The sequence below is a fragment of the Mesoplodon mirus genome (assembly GCF_964341445.2).
Source record: "Mesoplodon mirus genome assembly, chromosome: 15".
NCBI classification, from domain to species: Eukaryota; Metazoa; Chordata; class Mammalia; order Artiodactyla; family Ziphiidae; genus Mesoplodon; species Mesoplodon mirus.
Window position 1 is genome coordinate 52,557,461 of NC_138991.1, and position 16,406 is coordinate 52,573,866.

General features: G+C 47.1%; 1 protein-coding gene across 1 annotated transcript in view; it reads right to left on the reverse strand.

Annotated features, from left to right (window-relative positions):
* Positions 1 to 16,406, reverse strand: part of LOC309791618 (BOS complex subunit NOMO1) — a 52,810-nt gene that overhangs the window by 14,524 nt on the left and 21,880 nt on the right. Inside the window, exons 12-22 of the mRNA XM_082600521.1 lie at positions 16,115 to 16,289; positions 14,648 to 14,789; positions 13,495 to 13,626; positions 12,303 to 12,439; positions 10,464 to 10,551; positions 7,359 to 7,422; positions 6,699 to 6,794; positions 3,415 to 3,633; positions 3,234 to 3,316; positions 2,230 to 2,389; positions 1,960 to 2,086 (exon numbers count right to left, since the gene is read on the reverse strand). Coding sequence (XP_082456647.1) covers positions 1,960 to 2,086; positions 2,230 to 2,389; positions 3,234 to 3,316; positions 3,415 to 3,633; positions 6,699 to 6,794; positions 7,359 to 7,422; positions 10,464 to 10,551; positions 12,303 to 12,439; positions 13,495 to 13,626; positions 14,648 to 14,789; positions 16,115 to 16,289 — 1,423 coding nt within the window. The remainder of the gene's footprint in view (positions 1 to 1,959; positions 2,087 to 2,229; positions 2,390 to 3,233; positions 3,317 to 3,414; positions 3,634 to 6,698; positions 6,795 to 7,358; positions 7,423 to 10,463; positions 10,552 to 12,302; positions 12,440 to 13,494; positions 13,627 to 14,647; positions 14,790 to 16,114; positions 16,290 to 16,406) is intronic.

The following is a 16,406-nucleotide window of genomic DNA, read 5'->3' on the forward strand; positions in this document are numbered from 1 at the left end:
CCTTAATGGGTTGTTTTTCTTTTACCGTTATTCACTGGGGGAGACAAAGGTCTCCTCTTCATCCCAGGGTAACCAATGTTAATAGTTTGGTATGCAGCCTTCCAGAACCCTCTGTGCCCACACAAATCTTATCAGCATTATGGCTGCTGTTGACAGACTTCGTAAGTGATCTGGTGGGGCTGGGGGAGGCCCCCTAAACTGTACGGTTCTGTAACTGCAAGTTGCTTTCTCTGCCCTCAGCCACTTTCCCAGCTGCCCTCGTCCACCAGTCCCCACCGACCAGCCTCGCTGCTTCAGAACAGCTGCATATCGTTCTAAAGCAGAGGTCAGCCAACAATCGCACACAGGCTAGCCACCAAGTTTTGTGATGGAAAAGGAGAGATGACCTGAATGTCCCCGAGCGTGTGTATCTTTGTGCACTTAAGTTTTTTAAGTTTTTCTTTTTCCAAACTGTCAATTCCTAGGAGTAGAATTGTTGGATGTGTGCACTCGAAATTCAGAAAGAAACCCCCAGACTGCCCTCAATGGTGGCTGTAACCATTTCCAGCTCCAACAAATTACCTATGTGTGGGAAAATGCATGCTCGCCAAGAAGATGGATATTGTCTTGATTATTGTAAATCTCAGCCCAGACCCAGTGTTTCGATGGTAACTTCCTTTGCATTTCCTCAGTGACTACCAAAGTCGAGTGTTTCCTGTATGTTTATGAGTGACTTGGATGACTTCTGTGAACTGCCTTTCATATCCTCGGTTCATCTTTTCTCTGTTGGGTTGTCTTTTTTTTTTAATTAATTAATTAATTTATTTATTTATTTTTGGCTGCACTGGGTCTTTGTTTCTACGCATGGGCTTTCTCTAGTTGCGGCGAGCACAGGCTTTCTCTTGTTGAAGAGCACAGGCTCTAGGCACACAGGGTTCATTAGCTGTGGCACACGGGCTCTAGAATGCAGGCTCAGTAGTTGTGGAGCACGGGCTTAGTTGCTCCACAGCGTGTGGGATCTTCCTGGACCAGGGATCGAACCCGTGTCCCCTGCATTGGAGGGCAGATTCTGAACCCACTGCACCACCAGGGGAGTCCCATGTTGGGCTGTCTTTTTCTTATAGATTTTAGGAGTCCCTGGTAAACAGGGAATGTTATTTATGGTACAGATATTTCTTCCCAGTTTGACTATCTTTCAGTTTGGTTTAAAATGCATTCTGCAATACAGAATTTTAATTTATTCGGCCTCTATGTTGAAAATATTCAGTCTCAAGGATCTCCAGACTCACTCTGTCCATTACACAGCATGCTTCTTCCGAAGAAGGACTGAGGCAAGAGAGAAAGACATTCTGCATCCTTCGACAGAGAACAGAGTCAAGGATGAAAGCTTAAAATAATTCCCAAAAGGTATGCACACGAGCTAAAGTCAACAGATCTCCTAATTACAAGTGAAAGAAGCCAGATCAAAAGAAAGTACATCCTGAATGATTCCATTTATATAAAGCTCTAGGAAATGCGAAATGATCCATAGTGAGAGAAGGCAAATCAGAGCAGTGGGGAGGGGCAGGAGAGATGGGTTGCCAAGGGTATGAGGAAATTTTGGAGGGTGACGGATGTGGCCACCATTCTGATTGTGGTAGTGTTTTCACGGGGGTCATCATATGTCAAAACTGTCAAATTGGGCTTCCCTGGTGGCGCAGTGGTTGAGAGTCCGCCTGCCGATGCAGGGGACACGGGTTCGTGCCCTGGTCCAGGAAGATCCCACATGTCGCGGAGCGGCTGGGCCCATGAGCCATGGCCGCTGAGCCTGCGCGTCCGGAGCCTGTGCTCCGCAACGGGAGAGGTCACAACAGTGAGAGGCCCGCGTACCACAAAAAAAAAAAAAAAAAAAAAAAAAACTGTCAAATTATACACAAAGTGCAGCTTACTGTATGTCTATTATACCCCCTAAAGCTGCTTTTTAAAAGCACACAGTGTTACCTCAAAGCTCACGCCTGCCAAGGCATAAGCCTTAAAGTCTCCTATGGTTCCTTCCACCGCAGTCAAAACGTAGCCCTCCTTCTGCGAGGACACGGTATACTCCAGGTCACTGTGCAGTGGCCCAACACTGAATAAAAAAGAAACACTGGAGATGGCTTTGCTTCAAATCCTGGAAGAAGCATCACCTGCCCCAAGAAAACCTGGCTCCCCAGTTTCTTTCTAGGCTCCCCGACTGATTCCCAAGCAAGTGTTTCTTAGTCACGGCCTTACCTATAGGCACCTTTGTCGTCAGTAAAGACTGTGATCAGTGGTGAACTCGCCCCCTTTTCACTGATGACAATCTCCACTCCTTCCAACTCTGGGTGGATCTGGCCTTCCAGAAATAAGCCTGCTTTCCCTTGGATCTCAATCAACTTCCCTGGGCAGCTTTCTAAAAAGGGAAGAGATAAACAGAAGACTAGGTAGGGGCTTCCCATTAAAGAAGGGCCTAAAACTGAGATATTGGAAGCCAGCTCCAATGAGGCTGCTGACTGTACCAGAATCCTCAGTGACTGCAAGTGGCCCAAGCCTCTCACCATTGATGAATGGCCTTGTTCAACTGCCAGGAATGTTAGCAGGTACAGTCAACAAAGCTGGCTTTCCCCTGCTCCTCTCCCTTGGCTCTCACAGGCCACAGGTGAGGAGAGAAGCCATTACTGCAGGTCAGAGCCTGTGCGGCTGAACCTCAGAGGACCGGTATGGAGGGCTGCCCCGGACAGGCTGCCTGCTGGACAGCCACGCCCTTCAATACTCTCCTTCCAACACAGAAACGTCCAGGGTTTAATGAACCCACGATGCTGGGAAAAGCTATTGGTAGCCTAAATATTCCACCAGCAATCACTTCTGGTTATCCAGTCCCCAAAAGACCCTCCCATAACCCCGACCAAAAAACATAAACATCACCAACAGTTCGGACTCACGAAGACATTTCAGACGTTTCAACAACTGATGCTTTTGCTTTTTATCTCCCTTCTGGTGTCAACCTGATAACATCAAGGAAAACTGAGTCCTTTTCCAAAAAGATCCCCCAATTCTAATAGTGAAAGTTACGTTTACTGATTTAGACCTTTCGTTCATCCACTCACTCATCAAGTAGTAAGATCTATGTGCCAAAGGGGACTGAAGGTGCCTTACAAAGATGGTTTCACTATAACAGGAGCACAGAATAAAATTTTAATTGCAGGGAAAGAAACACTCGCAAAGGTGTGTCATCGGCTCGCTGAGCTGACATTTACCTCCACTGACGGTGGCTTCCATGGAAGGAGGATAAAAGAGCAGCTCTTTAGACGAGGGTGTGACAGTGATTTTCTCTCCAGACCTAAAATAAGTAAGATACTTCAATGTGGCTGGTCTGTCCCCCCATGAGGAAGGACATCAGAACAGAGGACCCTGCAGGAAAAGCCGGAGAGCACTTACCGTGCCCAGTAGGAGAAGTCGTAGGAGAAGGGGCCCTGTAACTCGTCCACCATCTCCTGCACGGGGGGCTTGGTCCTTCCCTCGACACCCTCCTCTCCACCGGTCTTCTCCCTCTCCTGCCTGCGGCTCTCGATCTCGGCCAGCTGCTGCTCCCTCCGCAGCTCCTGCACGGACCTCAGAGGGCCGAGGACCAGGGCGGGTTCGCTGTCGATGGAAGATCTGGAAGAAAGGAAGGAGCAGAGTCCAGAGACGAAGTCACGTGTCCCTGCAGTCAGCGGGAATTGGACATTTCTGCAGGCAGAGATCCAGCAGTAAAAAAACCCAAGCACCTCATAAAGCCACCAACACATTCTTCTCCTGTTTTGAATACACTAATAGCTTTTTAAAAACAAAAAATTGCACTTCTTTGCCATGGTGGACGTATCTGATAGATCTGGGCTGGGATGAAATACCACTGACTTTATGACTTGAAGGACTTATCAGATTTCCCGTAGGACATGGAGTCCTTTGCACACCACCATCTTCTGTCTCTCTTTCAACCTTTATTGAGAACGTACTCTGCAAGAGAACCAGGCACTGGGGAGACTGTACACAGGACAGACAACATTCCCCAACCTCGTGGAATCCACATTCTAGTGGGAAGAGGCAGACAATCAACAGAAAAATGTTGTCAGGTGATAAGTACAATAAGGAAAAATAAAGCAGCGTGGAAAGATAAAAGAGCTGGTGGGAGGCGAGGGACGCTACTTTTTATTAGGAGCTCAGCCAAGTCCCTTCTGATAAGGTGACACCACGCCGACCTGAAGGAAGGGCGGCAGAGAGCAAACCGCTCGGCTCTGGGTGAGGAGGCCTCAGGCAAGGAGGTGTCCAGTGCAAAGTCTCTCGAAGCCTTGGAGGCAGCTCCCTGCCATGCTCAAGGGACAGCAAGGAGGAGACCAGGGAGGCCTGAGCAGAGGGTCCCAGGCAGAGCCAGATCAGGTAGAGCCAGGTCAGGTGTCAGACTAGGGCTTGGAAAACCTTGGTGTGGACCCTGGGGGGATTGAGTTTTAAACAGAGGAATGACAGGGTCTCCACTTTTAAAGATCACTTGGACTTCCCCATGAACAACACACGGTTATAAAGCAACAGCCAAAACTCGGAAGCCAGACAGAAAGCTGTGGCAACAATCCCAGCAAGAGACAAGGGTGGGTGGAACCAAAGTATAGAGGCCAGGTGCTAAGAAAGGACTGGATGACGGATATACAGTTGGTCCTCCATTTCCACGGGTTCCGCATCCGAGGATTCAACCAACCGCAGATGGAAAATATTTTGGGGAAAAGATATTCCAGAAAGTACCAAAAAGTAAACCTTGATTTTGCCACATGTTGGCAACTATTTACATAGCATTTACATTGTATTTACAACTATTTACATTGCATTTACATCGCGTTGGATATTATAAGTAATCTAGAGATGACTTAAAGTATATTGAAAGTATACAGGAGAATGTGCATAGATTATACGCAAATACGACTCCATTTTATAAGGGACTTGAGCACCTGTGGATTTTGGTAACCACGGGGGGTCCTGGAACCAAACCCCATGGATACCGAGGATCGTACAGTTGAGGATTTGCAGATGGATTGGTTGGGTATGGGATGCAAGAGAAAGAGTCAAGGACCAACGAGAAAGACGGAGCTGCCATTTCTGAAACAGGGAAGGCTACAGAGGAGGTCTGTGGAAGGCGACCACCAGGAATCTGGTTTTGAATCTGGGAAGTACAAGATCCCCATTAGGGACCCCGCCCCCGGCCATGTCCAGCTGGAAGATGCATTTCACATAATTTTCAGCAAAACCAAACCAAACCAAAACTCTTCTGAGGTTACAAAAATAAAGTTAATGAAGACTGAAAACAACGTAACACGGAGTCACTACTGGTAAAAATACGACTTTCTAGTCATACCAGTAATTCATACTTTCCAAGCAGGAAAATACTAACTCCAGCACCAGGCGAAGTGCCAGCCCCACAAGACAAATGCAGCAAGTCCTTCTCCTAGAAACCGTGTCACCCTGGTGAATAGGTATCCCATCAATTCAGTCAGAGACCACGGGCTGCCCCTGACACTCCTCCCTCCCTGACCCCACGTGGTCAGCCTGCTGCCGCGTCCCTTCAACTCAACCTCCCTGACAACTCTCCAACCCGTCCACCTCTCTCCACCCCACCGTCATCCGCCTGGCTGAAGCCCCCATCATCCCTCACCTGGACTCCTACAAGAGCCTCTGCCCCCACCTCGATCAACTTCCACTCTTGCGCCTCTGCTATCTGTTCTCCACTCAGCAGCCAGGGGGACCTTCTTTAAACAAAAAGAAAGTGATCCCTCTACTTGAAATATGTCAGAGTGTCCACGGGACACAGCTAAGACCCTTAATGTGGCTGGCCCCCAGAAGCCCACCTCTCCTGCATGGACCTCAACCCCCTGACAAGGTCAAAGTCAAAGCACTTATGACAGCTCTAATTTTACAGTCCTGTATGTGACTCTTGGACTACTGTCCGCTGCCCCCATGAGACTCTAAGTTCCACAAGGGCAGGGGCTATCGCCTACGCCCAGTGCCTAACCACTGAGGATTCTCCATACATATTTTCTTCATGGACAGACGGGTGGACAGAAAGATGGAGACACGGCTGGAAAGGCAACTTCAAATAAGGCAAGCTGGAAGAAAGTTACTCAGATTTCCATTCTATTTGACAAAGATGGTCATATTGTCAAAACTCTTTCCTTTCTTGAGAAAATTAGGGTGTCAGATGCACCCACCACACAGCAAAAATTCCTCTCAAAGGTGACATTCACACAAACCTGACCCTCAGTGAGGGACTGCCTTTCATACACTTTCTCTCATGACCCTTCTCTTATAAGGTGTCATCTCTATTTCCCAAGCCTTCGAGAAAGGGTCTAAAGAAAAATAGGCAATTTTTTTTGAATTTGCTAAAACACTTGAAATACAGTGAACAAACCAGAGATTTTTTTTTTCTTAGCAAAGACAGGAAGTGTAACGAGTTCAAACAGAAATTTAAGATGCTGAAACGAGCTGTCAGGAGACTCTTCCTCATCCACAGTTAATTCCTGAGTCATAAAAGGAAAGGAACAGGCTGTTGTGAATTTACAGCTATGTCACATAAGTATAAGAGCAAAGACCGTTTGTACTATGCTTAGAGATAAATCAAGAATAATTTTCAGAGCGTCCATTAGAGAAGGTCTGGTCCACCACCCTCCCGTGCTCAGCCCAGCACGGAACACTAGCCTTACTTGATAGTCACGGTGACATCCAACATTTTGTCAGTGGTGATAGTTCCAAGGACGTGGTGGCGAATGGCTGTCAACGTCAAGATACTGGGTGAAGACCTATAAATCAGAGAAGTGGAAAGAAAACACCACATCACCTCACGGTTCTCAAAGGATCACAAACAACACCCTTTATGGGCGACCTTCCTGACCCTGAAATATACTATGTGACACTGCTCTTAGCGCTTCAGAACTCCTGAAATACGTACAAGTGTCTTTAAGAGTAAACTGATTCTCCACACCAAAACTTTATACCCTCCAATTCCCTGTGAAACCCACAAGCATTTGTAAAAATAGAAAAATGGTAGACTTGAGCTTGAGAAATTCTCATCAGTGAGGCTGGAAGATTCAACAAACATTGTATTTAAGCCACTTCCAAACCACAGCCTTCCGTCCTGGGTTTACAGGATTCTTGGGAAAGAAGAGCTCCTTCATTTCCTCAGTAATTTACCCAACTGTCTTAAAATCCTTGTCTAGAAATTCTTTTCCATGCCTAACCTTACCGCTTCCAGAAACAATACAAAAAGCTCCCGTGTTCTCAGCAATGCGTGGAGAAGAGAGTCACGCTCACTCTCCTCCACAGGAGACACACAGACACCCCGGAGCAGTCGGCGCCCGGCTTACGTGTCATAGGTGTAGAATGCTTGCTCGAACCGGTGGCAGGAGCGAGGGGTCACCTTGTACACGCCTGCAGCCAGGAAATCAAAAGTAATTTTCAGAGAAGAGCGTCTATTATGCTGAGCAATTCCAACATCCGAAATCCAAAGGCGGTGCCTCTCACTTACAACCTATCATGGATGTGCAACACGGGATCAGAAATGCCTTTTCCGCCGCCTATGATGGCTTCTTCCCAATGACCTGATCCACGTAAAGGCCCACTCACAAAGCAAGGATTTTCATTTTGCATAATTTAACAAGTCACAGCACTTTAGTCTACACAGACCAAGCTAACAGACACGTGCAGGAGGAGGAACAGGAAGTACATTTCTACTGCGAATCAGACTAAGAATCTTCTACTTAATAGATTTTGTTAAAGATCCAAAAGACAGCCACAGCCTGGACTCCTTCCTATAAATATTCCTAAGACGGGGTATGGGGCAGGGGAAGGCCCAGAAAATTATGGAACAACTGCAAAAACACTTTCATGCCATGAGCTCACGCAGGGTACACTCAGATTAGGGGCATAGGATGTCATTTGCCAAAATAGTCTCTGGAAGGAGCAAAGTGTAACAGTGGATTCTCCCAAATGGTCTTTAACCAACATTTTGGCCATATGACCGACCAAAACATGAAATTAGTTCAAATCACCTCTGCTGTTTCTGTCACACTGATCAAGCCTCAATGCAGTTACGAGTAGAAAAAAAATTACTAGGTTTCTTCATTCATTTTGTTTGTTCTTTCATTTGACAAACACTGACAGGGCAACACTCAGGCCGGGTATTGTGCCAGGTGTTGGTACACGGTGGGCACAGATACGGTCCCTGCCTTCGTGGGGCTTGCCATCTACAGAGAGAGAGCATTCGACAGCCACGTGCACACCAGGTGTGACGGGTATGGGCAGGGGAGGAACTGGGCACTGTGGACACGAGCACAGCAGGGAGCTCTCAACGACACTGGGGGGCCAGTCTCCCTGGGGAGTAACACTGGAACCGAGAAGTGGTGGGCAGGCAGGCAGAGCTGGGTGAAGAGCGGGTGGGGCAGGGAAAGCACTGAGGTAGAGCACAGCATCTGAACCACAGGCTTGCTGGCTGTCTCCCTAACAGCTGTCCTTCCTGCTTACGTTTAGGGTGAACATGCGCCCAGCCTCGGGCAGCAAATCCAACCTCCCCAGGCTCCCTTGCAGCTAAAAGTGGCCTTGTGACACGGTTCTGGCCGGTAAGACACAAAGTTTCCTTGTGACATGGTTCTGGCTGGTAACACACACAGTTTGCCCGCCCCTCTCCTCATCTTCCTGCCTTAAACATTAAGTTTTCTGGGGCAACAGTAGGCACCTTGAAAACACAAGGTAAGAAATACCAGGGAAAGAGCTAAAAGAATCACGAAGACACCAACCCTAACATCTACCAGCTGCTGAACCCATGCCTGATGCTGCCAGACTTTGCTACTGAGCCAAATTAACCCCACTTGTTGGGGGCTGTCGTACAGATTTTGTGACCTGCAGCCAACGGCATCCTGATGAAAACACAGGACAGAGTGAATGGAGCAGAGTGTGACAGGCAGAGCTAGATTATACAGGAGCTCAAGGTCTGATGAATAAGTGTTTCATACAAGAGAACCCCTATCTGTGGGGCATACGTTCTAAGACCCCCCGTGGATGCCGGAAACCGCAGATAGTACCCAACCCTCTACATATTATGTTTTCACGTTCACTAACAGGTGGGTAACGTATACAGCAAGGACGTGCCAGACAAAGGGACGAGTCACATCTCCGGGCTGGATGGGAGCAGGATGGTGAGAGATTTCATCACGCTACTCAGAATGGCATGCAATTGAAAACTTATGAACTGTTTATTTCTGGAATTTCCCATTTAATATTTTTGGACCACAGCTGACCACAGGTATCTGAAACTGTGGAAAGTGAAACCATGGGTGAGTGGGGATGACTGTATCTTATCTTGAGAACCAAGAGAAGTCACTGAATTATTCATTAGGAAAATGCAAAATAAAACCACAATGAGATACTACTTTACACCCACCAGGATGGCTAAAAATCAAAAAGATAGTAACAAATATTGGTAAAGATGTGGAAAAACATGAACCCTCAGGCATGGCCAGTAGGAATATCAAATGGCAAATACAGCCTTTTCAGAAAACAATTTGGCAGTTTCTTTAAAAATTAAACATAAATTTATTATATGATTCCATTCCTAGGTATCTACCCAACAAATGTCCAAACAAAGACTTGTACACAAATGTTCATAGTAACATTATTCATAATAGCCCCAAGCTGGAAACAGTTCAAACACCCACCAACTAGTGAATGGATACACAAACTGTAATATATCCATGCAATGGAATACTATTCACCAATAAAAAGGAACAAATTATTAATACCTGCTACAACCTGGGTGAACTTCAAAAACGTTATGCTAAGTGAAAGAAGCCTAAAAAGTAACAGTATTGTATGATTTCATTATATGAAATGTCCAAAAAAGGCAAATCCATAGAGACAGAAAACAAATTAGTGGCTGCCTAGAGCTGGGAATAGAGATCAAATGTAAACATGCAGGAAGGATATTACTGGGATGATGCAAATGTTCTGAACTGGATTATAATGATTGTTGTAAAGCTCGGTATAGTTACTCAACATCACTGTACTGAACACATTTTAAATGGGTGAATTTTATGGTCTGCAAATTGCATCTCAGTAAAGTCATTAACAGACAGAGAAGCCACTGAAGGACTTTAAGCAAGGCGGGAGATGATCCAATCTTTATCCTAAAAAGATCACTCATCAGGAGAGGTCATGGGCTGATGGTGCAATGCTTTTAGAAGTGAAAAGGGCCCAGTGGTCTGGCCCCAACTCCAACCCGAGAGCCCGGGAACACGTGCCAGCCCCCACCTCTGTTTCTTTGGGTAAAAACGCTGCTCCCTCCAGAGGAGCTAACCACGGCCAAAGTTGACAGCTTGATGCAAACTGAACCAAGATAGGGAAAAACACCTTTAAAACCACCCTCTGGTGCCTTTCCATTTCTCTCACTCGTAGCACATCAATCCTTCCAGACTCACCGGGCTTGGACAGGCAGAATCGGTTGACGCCTTTGGAGAGGTTATAAATCCCCACGTTCTCAGGTCCATTTCCATCCTGATAAAATTCCTAAGGGACCAAAGCCAATACAATGACTTACTAGGGGAGATGGAGACACAGCGATGATTAATAATATTTCTGTTTCTGAACCAGTCATCTGTTTTGCCCATTAATCATGTGAGCAGCTGGGTGCCACAGGAAAATCAAAAAGCTTCCAAAACTTCCAACAAAAACGTGATCTTTTTCATTCAATCAACTAATATTTATTGAGTACCTGCTATGCGGCAGACTCAAGGCTGGGCCTTGGTTGCTGCCATGGCTCTTGTTTTCAGGGAGGCTTACATTCTAATATGGGAAGAGAGAAAACCCAGGTAGTCAACAAAGAAGTCAGTAGATTTCAGCTAGGAAGTAACAGAGCTTACAGAGAAATAAACAGGGAGCAGAATAGAGAGGGACCACCGCAGAGGCCTGTTCAGCTTGGCTTCAGAACAGACCCCTCCTGAGCAGGTAACATTGGGGCTGCAGCCTGAGTGATGAGAAAAAGCAAATATGCTCAGTTGTGCAGAAGACACGTCATTCCAGGCAGAGAAGAGTATGTGCAAAGGCCCAGAGAAGGGACCGAGCTTGGTGTGGAACTGGCCGAGGCAGCCGGTATGCCGCGGCCCAGTGAGCGAAGGGGAGAGGGGTAAGGGGTAAGGTACGAGTTAGCGAAGGGCTGGCCACTGTTAAGGAAGATGGATCTCTGTCTAAGGGAAATGCAAATCCACTGGAGGGTTTAAGGGAAGGAATGGTTTCCTAAATGTCTATTACTTATTCTCAACTGGATATTAATCAACCCATCTCTCGTAACAAAGCTGTTTGTTGAGCACTTGTAGTTAAGCGGTTAGAGCATTCAACTGGTGTTGGAGACACCAGTCTCACTGCCTCTGGTGTCTAATATAAGCAGCCACTTAATTGCCATTTCCCTCCGTTTCTCCACTAGGACCTGATAGTGACATCTGCCATTGCTGGAAGTCAAAAAATTATATAGGGTTTCCCTGGTGGCGCAGTGGTTGAGAGTCCGCCTGCCGATGCAGGGGACGCAGGTTCGTGCCCCGGTCTGGGAGGATCCCGTGTGCCGTGGAGCTGCTGGGCCCGTGAGCCATGGCTGCTGAGCCTGCGCATCCGGAGCCTGTGCTCCGCAACGGGAGAGGCCACAACAGTGAGAGGCCCGCGTACCGCAAAAAAAAAAAAAAAAAAAAATTATATAAAGTTCATGAATGGGTCTACATAGGTGTACACAGGTGCTCCCTTTCCTGAAACCCACTGCGTACACTGCCAATCCAGCTGCAGAGACTACAAGAGAATAACCAACTCTATCCTCAGCTGCACCTGTTCATAAACAATAGCAGTGTATGGCCAGGAAAACTTCAAATACATAAGAGGTTTACTTAAACCTTACCATGCCCCTGGGGAGTGAGTATTATGATCTCAATTTTAGAGGAGAAAACTGAGGCTCACAAACACTAAATGAACTTGCCCGATGCTACAGAGCCCACGTGCTTTGCACTCCATCAACAGCTTCCCCAACTCACTAGTCAAAGTTAGAATTTAATGTGGAGCCAGGACAAGGAAATCTCCCAAACAAAGGCATCTTTCCACTAAGGGACTTAAAATGCTTCCTCGTGGTGCTTTCCGTAATAGGTGGGAGAGTCGAGGGGCAGAAAAGGGAATCCACCTTGACTATCTATGCTGATAATACTCTTAGCATGCTAGTCCTTCTTGCTCTCCAAAAGGCGAGTGTCCTTCCACATAAGAGAATCCACAGAAGCCCCGCTTACCAGAGTGATGGCGTGAGAAAGGGAGCATCTCAGCATATAGCCCGTCTGCCTGAACTCAATCGCTGACACGTCGTCCTCCAGAACCTCCACCTCTAGACTCTTGTTCTTCCAGCACCAATCTTCATGCAGGATGCTGACTGCAAAGGACACAACACCACGTGGGAACAGAGCACACCGCCTCCCTGAGTGCCCCCAGAAAAACAGTGCTAATGAATTCTATGTGTGAGCCTCTATACACATACATACCAACAAATATGTGTGTGTGTGTGTGTGTGTGTGTGTGTCAGTATACACATAGAGCTAATCACAGTGGGAATAAGTAACTGCTAAAGAAAAACTGAAACCAATGGCCATTAAAATCACCAAGAAAGAAATTCATCTGGGCCTAAGAGCAGACTACAAGACAGACATTCAGGGATTGGCAAACTTTTTCTGTAAGGCATGAGAGAGTAAATATTTTCACCTTTGCGGGCCACATGGTCTCAACTATTCAACTCTGCCTCTGCAGCACACAAGCAGCCACAGACAATAAACAAACAAGTGGGCGTGGCTGTGTTCCAATAAAACTTATTCATAAAAACAGGCAGTCGCCCTCAGCTCATAGTTTGCCAACACCTGACATAACAGAAAATATAATTCCCCAGAAAAATCAGCCTACTTTATAAGCCACTCACTGCCAGCAGCTCCCAGCTAAACTCTGACAGCAAAAATACAAGCAATGGGAGCTTCTCAAGAAAGGCAGAGAAAAGAGAAACAACATTCACCAGCACCTTCTGCTTCCCAGGCCCTGTGCAAGGGGCTTCACATACTGGATTTCATGAGTCCTACATTCTGCAGAAAGGTTCTATGACTCCTATTTCAGAAGGGGAAACTGAGTCTCAGGGAGATCAAGTAAGCTGCCTCGCTCACACAGCTGCTAAGTGGTAGAACACGTCCGTGTAATTATTTCACACTCTTTTCCGGCATTTAGAATTAAAATGGCATGAGAAGAAGTGTGTAGGTCATCCTGATGAGGCGGCGGTCAGTTCATAAAGCCTCAACTTCTGCATTACTGCCCAAGGCTAAATAATGCACATTCAAGGTCAAGGGGTAAAGAAGAGTTAAACAAGTACAACTGTACAGCTGGGATGCAACTTGAGAGCAGGTTTCTAGAAAGTTTAGAAAGACGGGAAGTGCTGCCTTCGGTTCTTACTTTTGTATTTTCCGGGCAGCACGTTGTCAAACGTGAAAGTCATAGAGTTGGCCTTGCCGGAGAGCTGGAGGCTCCGCTTCTCGCCCTGGCGGCTCAGGGACTGCAGGGTCACCAGCAGGTCACCGCAGGTGTCTGCAGAGAAAAGATGCGGGGACCTCACTTGACTGCCTTGTGAACCATAGCACCCGTTCGAACCCTCCATCTCTGTGTGCTGCTTCCCACCTATTAGCTCCTGAAGGACAGTGCCAGGAGGTTCCTTCAAAGCTAACATGCATCCACTTGATTCTAGGAAGTCTCCCCCTATGCTTACCATCAGTACCAAACAATGAAGCCACCCAGCAATTATTGCATTGGGGTAAGTAATATCTATGGAGCATCAACAGGAGCCAGAGAAAAATAGACAAAGGTGATGAAACTTTATTGAAAATCCACTTCATACCAGGTATAGAACTGGGCCCTTTATCATCATCATAATAATATTACTAATAATGGCAAAGATTTATATGGCTCTTGCTGTGTCCAGGTACTTCCAACGGCTATACATACAGTAACTCATTTGATCCTCACAACTACCCTGTGAGGTAGGTACTATTAACATCTCCACATTACAGATGAGGGACTCAAAGCACAGAGAGGTTAAGTAACTTACCCCAGGTCACACAGCGAAGGTTCAAGCCCATGTGGTCTGGTTCCAGAGTCTATGATCTTAACCACTGTACTACACTGCCTCTTGACATGACCACATTTAAGCCTCACTAAAACCCTGAGAGCAGCAGTATTCCCATTTTACAGAAGAAAAACTGAGGCTGGGCAAGTACATGCTTACAGTCTCACAGTGGTAAGTGACAGAGCTGGGATGGAAACCTGGGTCCAACTACCATCTTCCTTTCAGAGTCAGAGGGCAATAAAAAGAAACCCACATGTTTTTCTGGAAGCCAAGGCAGCATTACTCAAAGAGAAATGTTATGGTGATTGTGGCAATTATTCAGAAAGAACTGCACACTACACAGACTCTCAGACAGACACCACTCCCCTGGAGCAGCTTCTGCTTTTACCTTCAATGACGCCCAGTGAGGAAAAGCTCACCAAAATTCCTCCTCTCCCCACTTACTTCTTTGAACCTATCTGTTCTTGCTTTCAGTTGACATCTTACCCAAACAAGAGACTTTCCCTGAAACCGATGCCAAAAACTGCACGAAGGCCACGTCCATCACAGGCCTGTCAGTCACAGCCAGAAGCAGCATCTGAGGCTTCAACATCAGCCCCGCTCTGGTCTCCGCCTCAGGAACCATCACCTGCGGGACACACAGAACAAGGTCAGCGGCTGCATCAGGGCCGCTGCTCCCTGGCCGATATGGCACCAGAACATCCACCTGGGCCCAAGGCTAAACGGATTCTGTAGGACCAAGGTTCATTCCTAGGCCTAGTTTTATAATCACAACAAATCTGCATACAGCCGGTGTGAAGAAAACATATTTCTAAGCAGACATAAAACACTAGCCTTCAGCAGCACCAGGGTGTACACAGAAGCGTATCAGGGCATGCAAAGCTGTCAGTGATCATGTGCACCCAGGTGGAAACCATACTAAATCCCAGAACCTGATCCTGGCTTGAGGTCACTCGTGACACGAGCTGTGAACTTGTGGATGCCACGTGGATGACCATCAGTGGAACGGGGCCATTTCTTCTTCCCTCATTTCTATGTGCCTTTCTCAAGCTCACAGGAGGGACTGGGAGAGGAGGTGGTGCTCGCCTTCTTCATCCCTGGTAGAGACCACATTCTGGAATTGCCCTTCCCTGGAAAAGGGCCTCTAAAGGCTTGTCCGTGTGGCCAACATCACAAGACACTGGCTGGCTGGTAAAGGAGCTGCCCACCCACACAGTATGCTGTTCGTGGAAGCAGGGTCAAGGCTGTGCGCCCACCTCATCTCCTTAGCCAGGGGGGATCCCACTGGCCCTACAGGAGAGCAAAGTCTTAGAAGGACCCTTCCCAGTCCCCTCCCCTGCTCTTCCCCAGGGAGCAGCTGACTTGACGGGTGAGAGCCTGAGACCCCATGGGGCTGGTGACCTGACCTCCACTTCTGTCTCGTCTCTTGCCCACTGCCCCCACCAGTGCTCAGGCTTTCACCCTGATGGTGAGACTACAAGCCAGGGTCTCCCCTGCTTCTCCACCTGCCTGGATGGAGAAATCAGGTGGTGCCTACCCAGCGTCTTCAATTTACAGCAAGGCAGGAAAAGGGAAGCTGTGTTTGGCCTCAGGGTCCAGAAGCCATGCTCTGTGGATGTTACTGAGCTGCCATTAATAAAGAGTTCACTGCGATCTCCTCTGGGGACCCGTGGATATTCAACAGCAGCCAGAAGCCTGAGAAGGTGGAGGTGTGACTGGCAGCCTGATACTAACATCTAATAAACATCAGGACTGGAAAAGAGAAAGGCCTGTTGCGTCACCTTCAAACCAGCTACCTGTCTGCTCTACTAACTGTGACATGCAGGAATGTAAAGATTTCAAAATAAGAAGTTGGGAATGGAAATGCTCCTTCTCTAATCCCATTTTAAGATAACCCTTTTTAAATCATTGGTGTTTCTTCAAATATCTTAAATAGAACAAAACTCGTCATACCTGGACTTTGTAGGTCCCTGGCTTTGCTTTAAAACAGAATGATCCCTGAGCATCCATCTCCACGGTGACCAAAGACTTGTCCTTGTCTTGAGAGGACAGGACAACTTTGTATTTACTCATCTGCTTGACAGTGTCGGGGAAGCGAATGATTGATATCTGGCCACAGACACTGAACCTGCAACAAGGGGACAATTCATTCCAGCATGAGAACTCAATTATCACAGGAAAGGTGCTTAGCAACCCAAACTATGCATCCCTCTTTCAGCCCTCGTCCCTAAGACTAGTATGATCT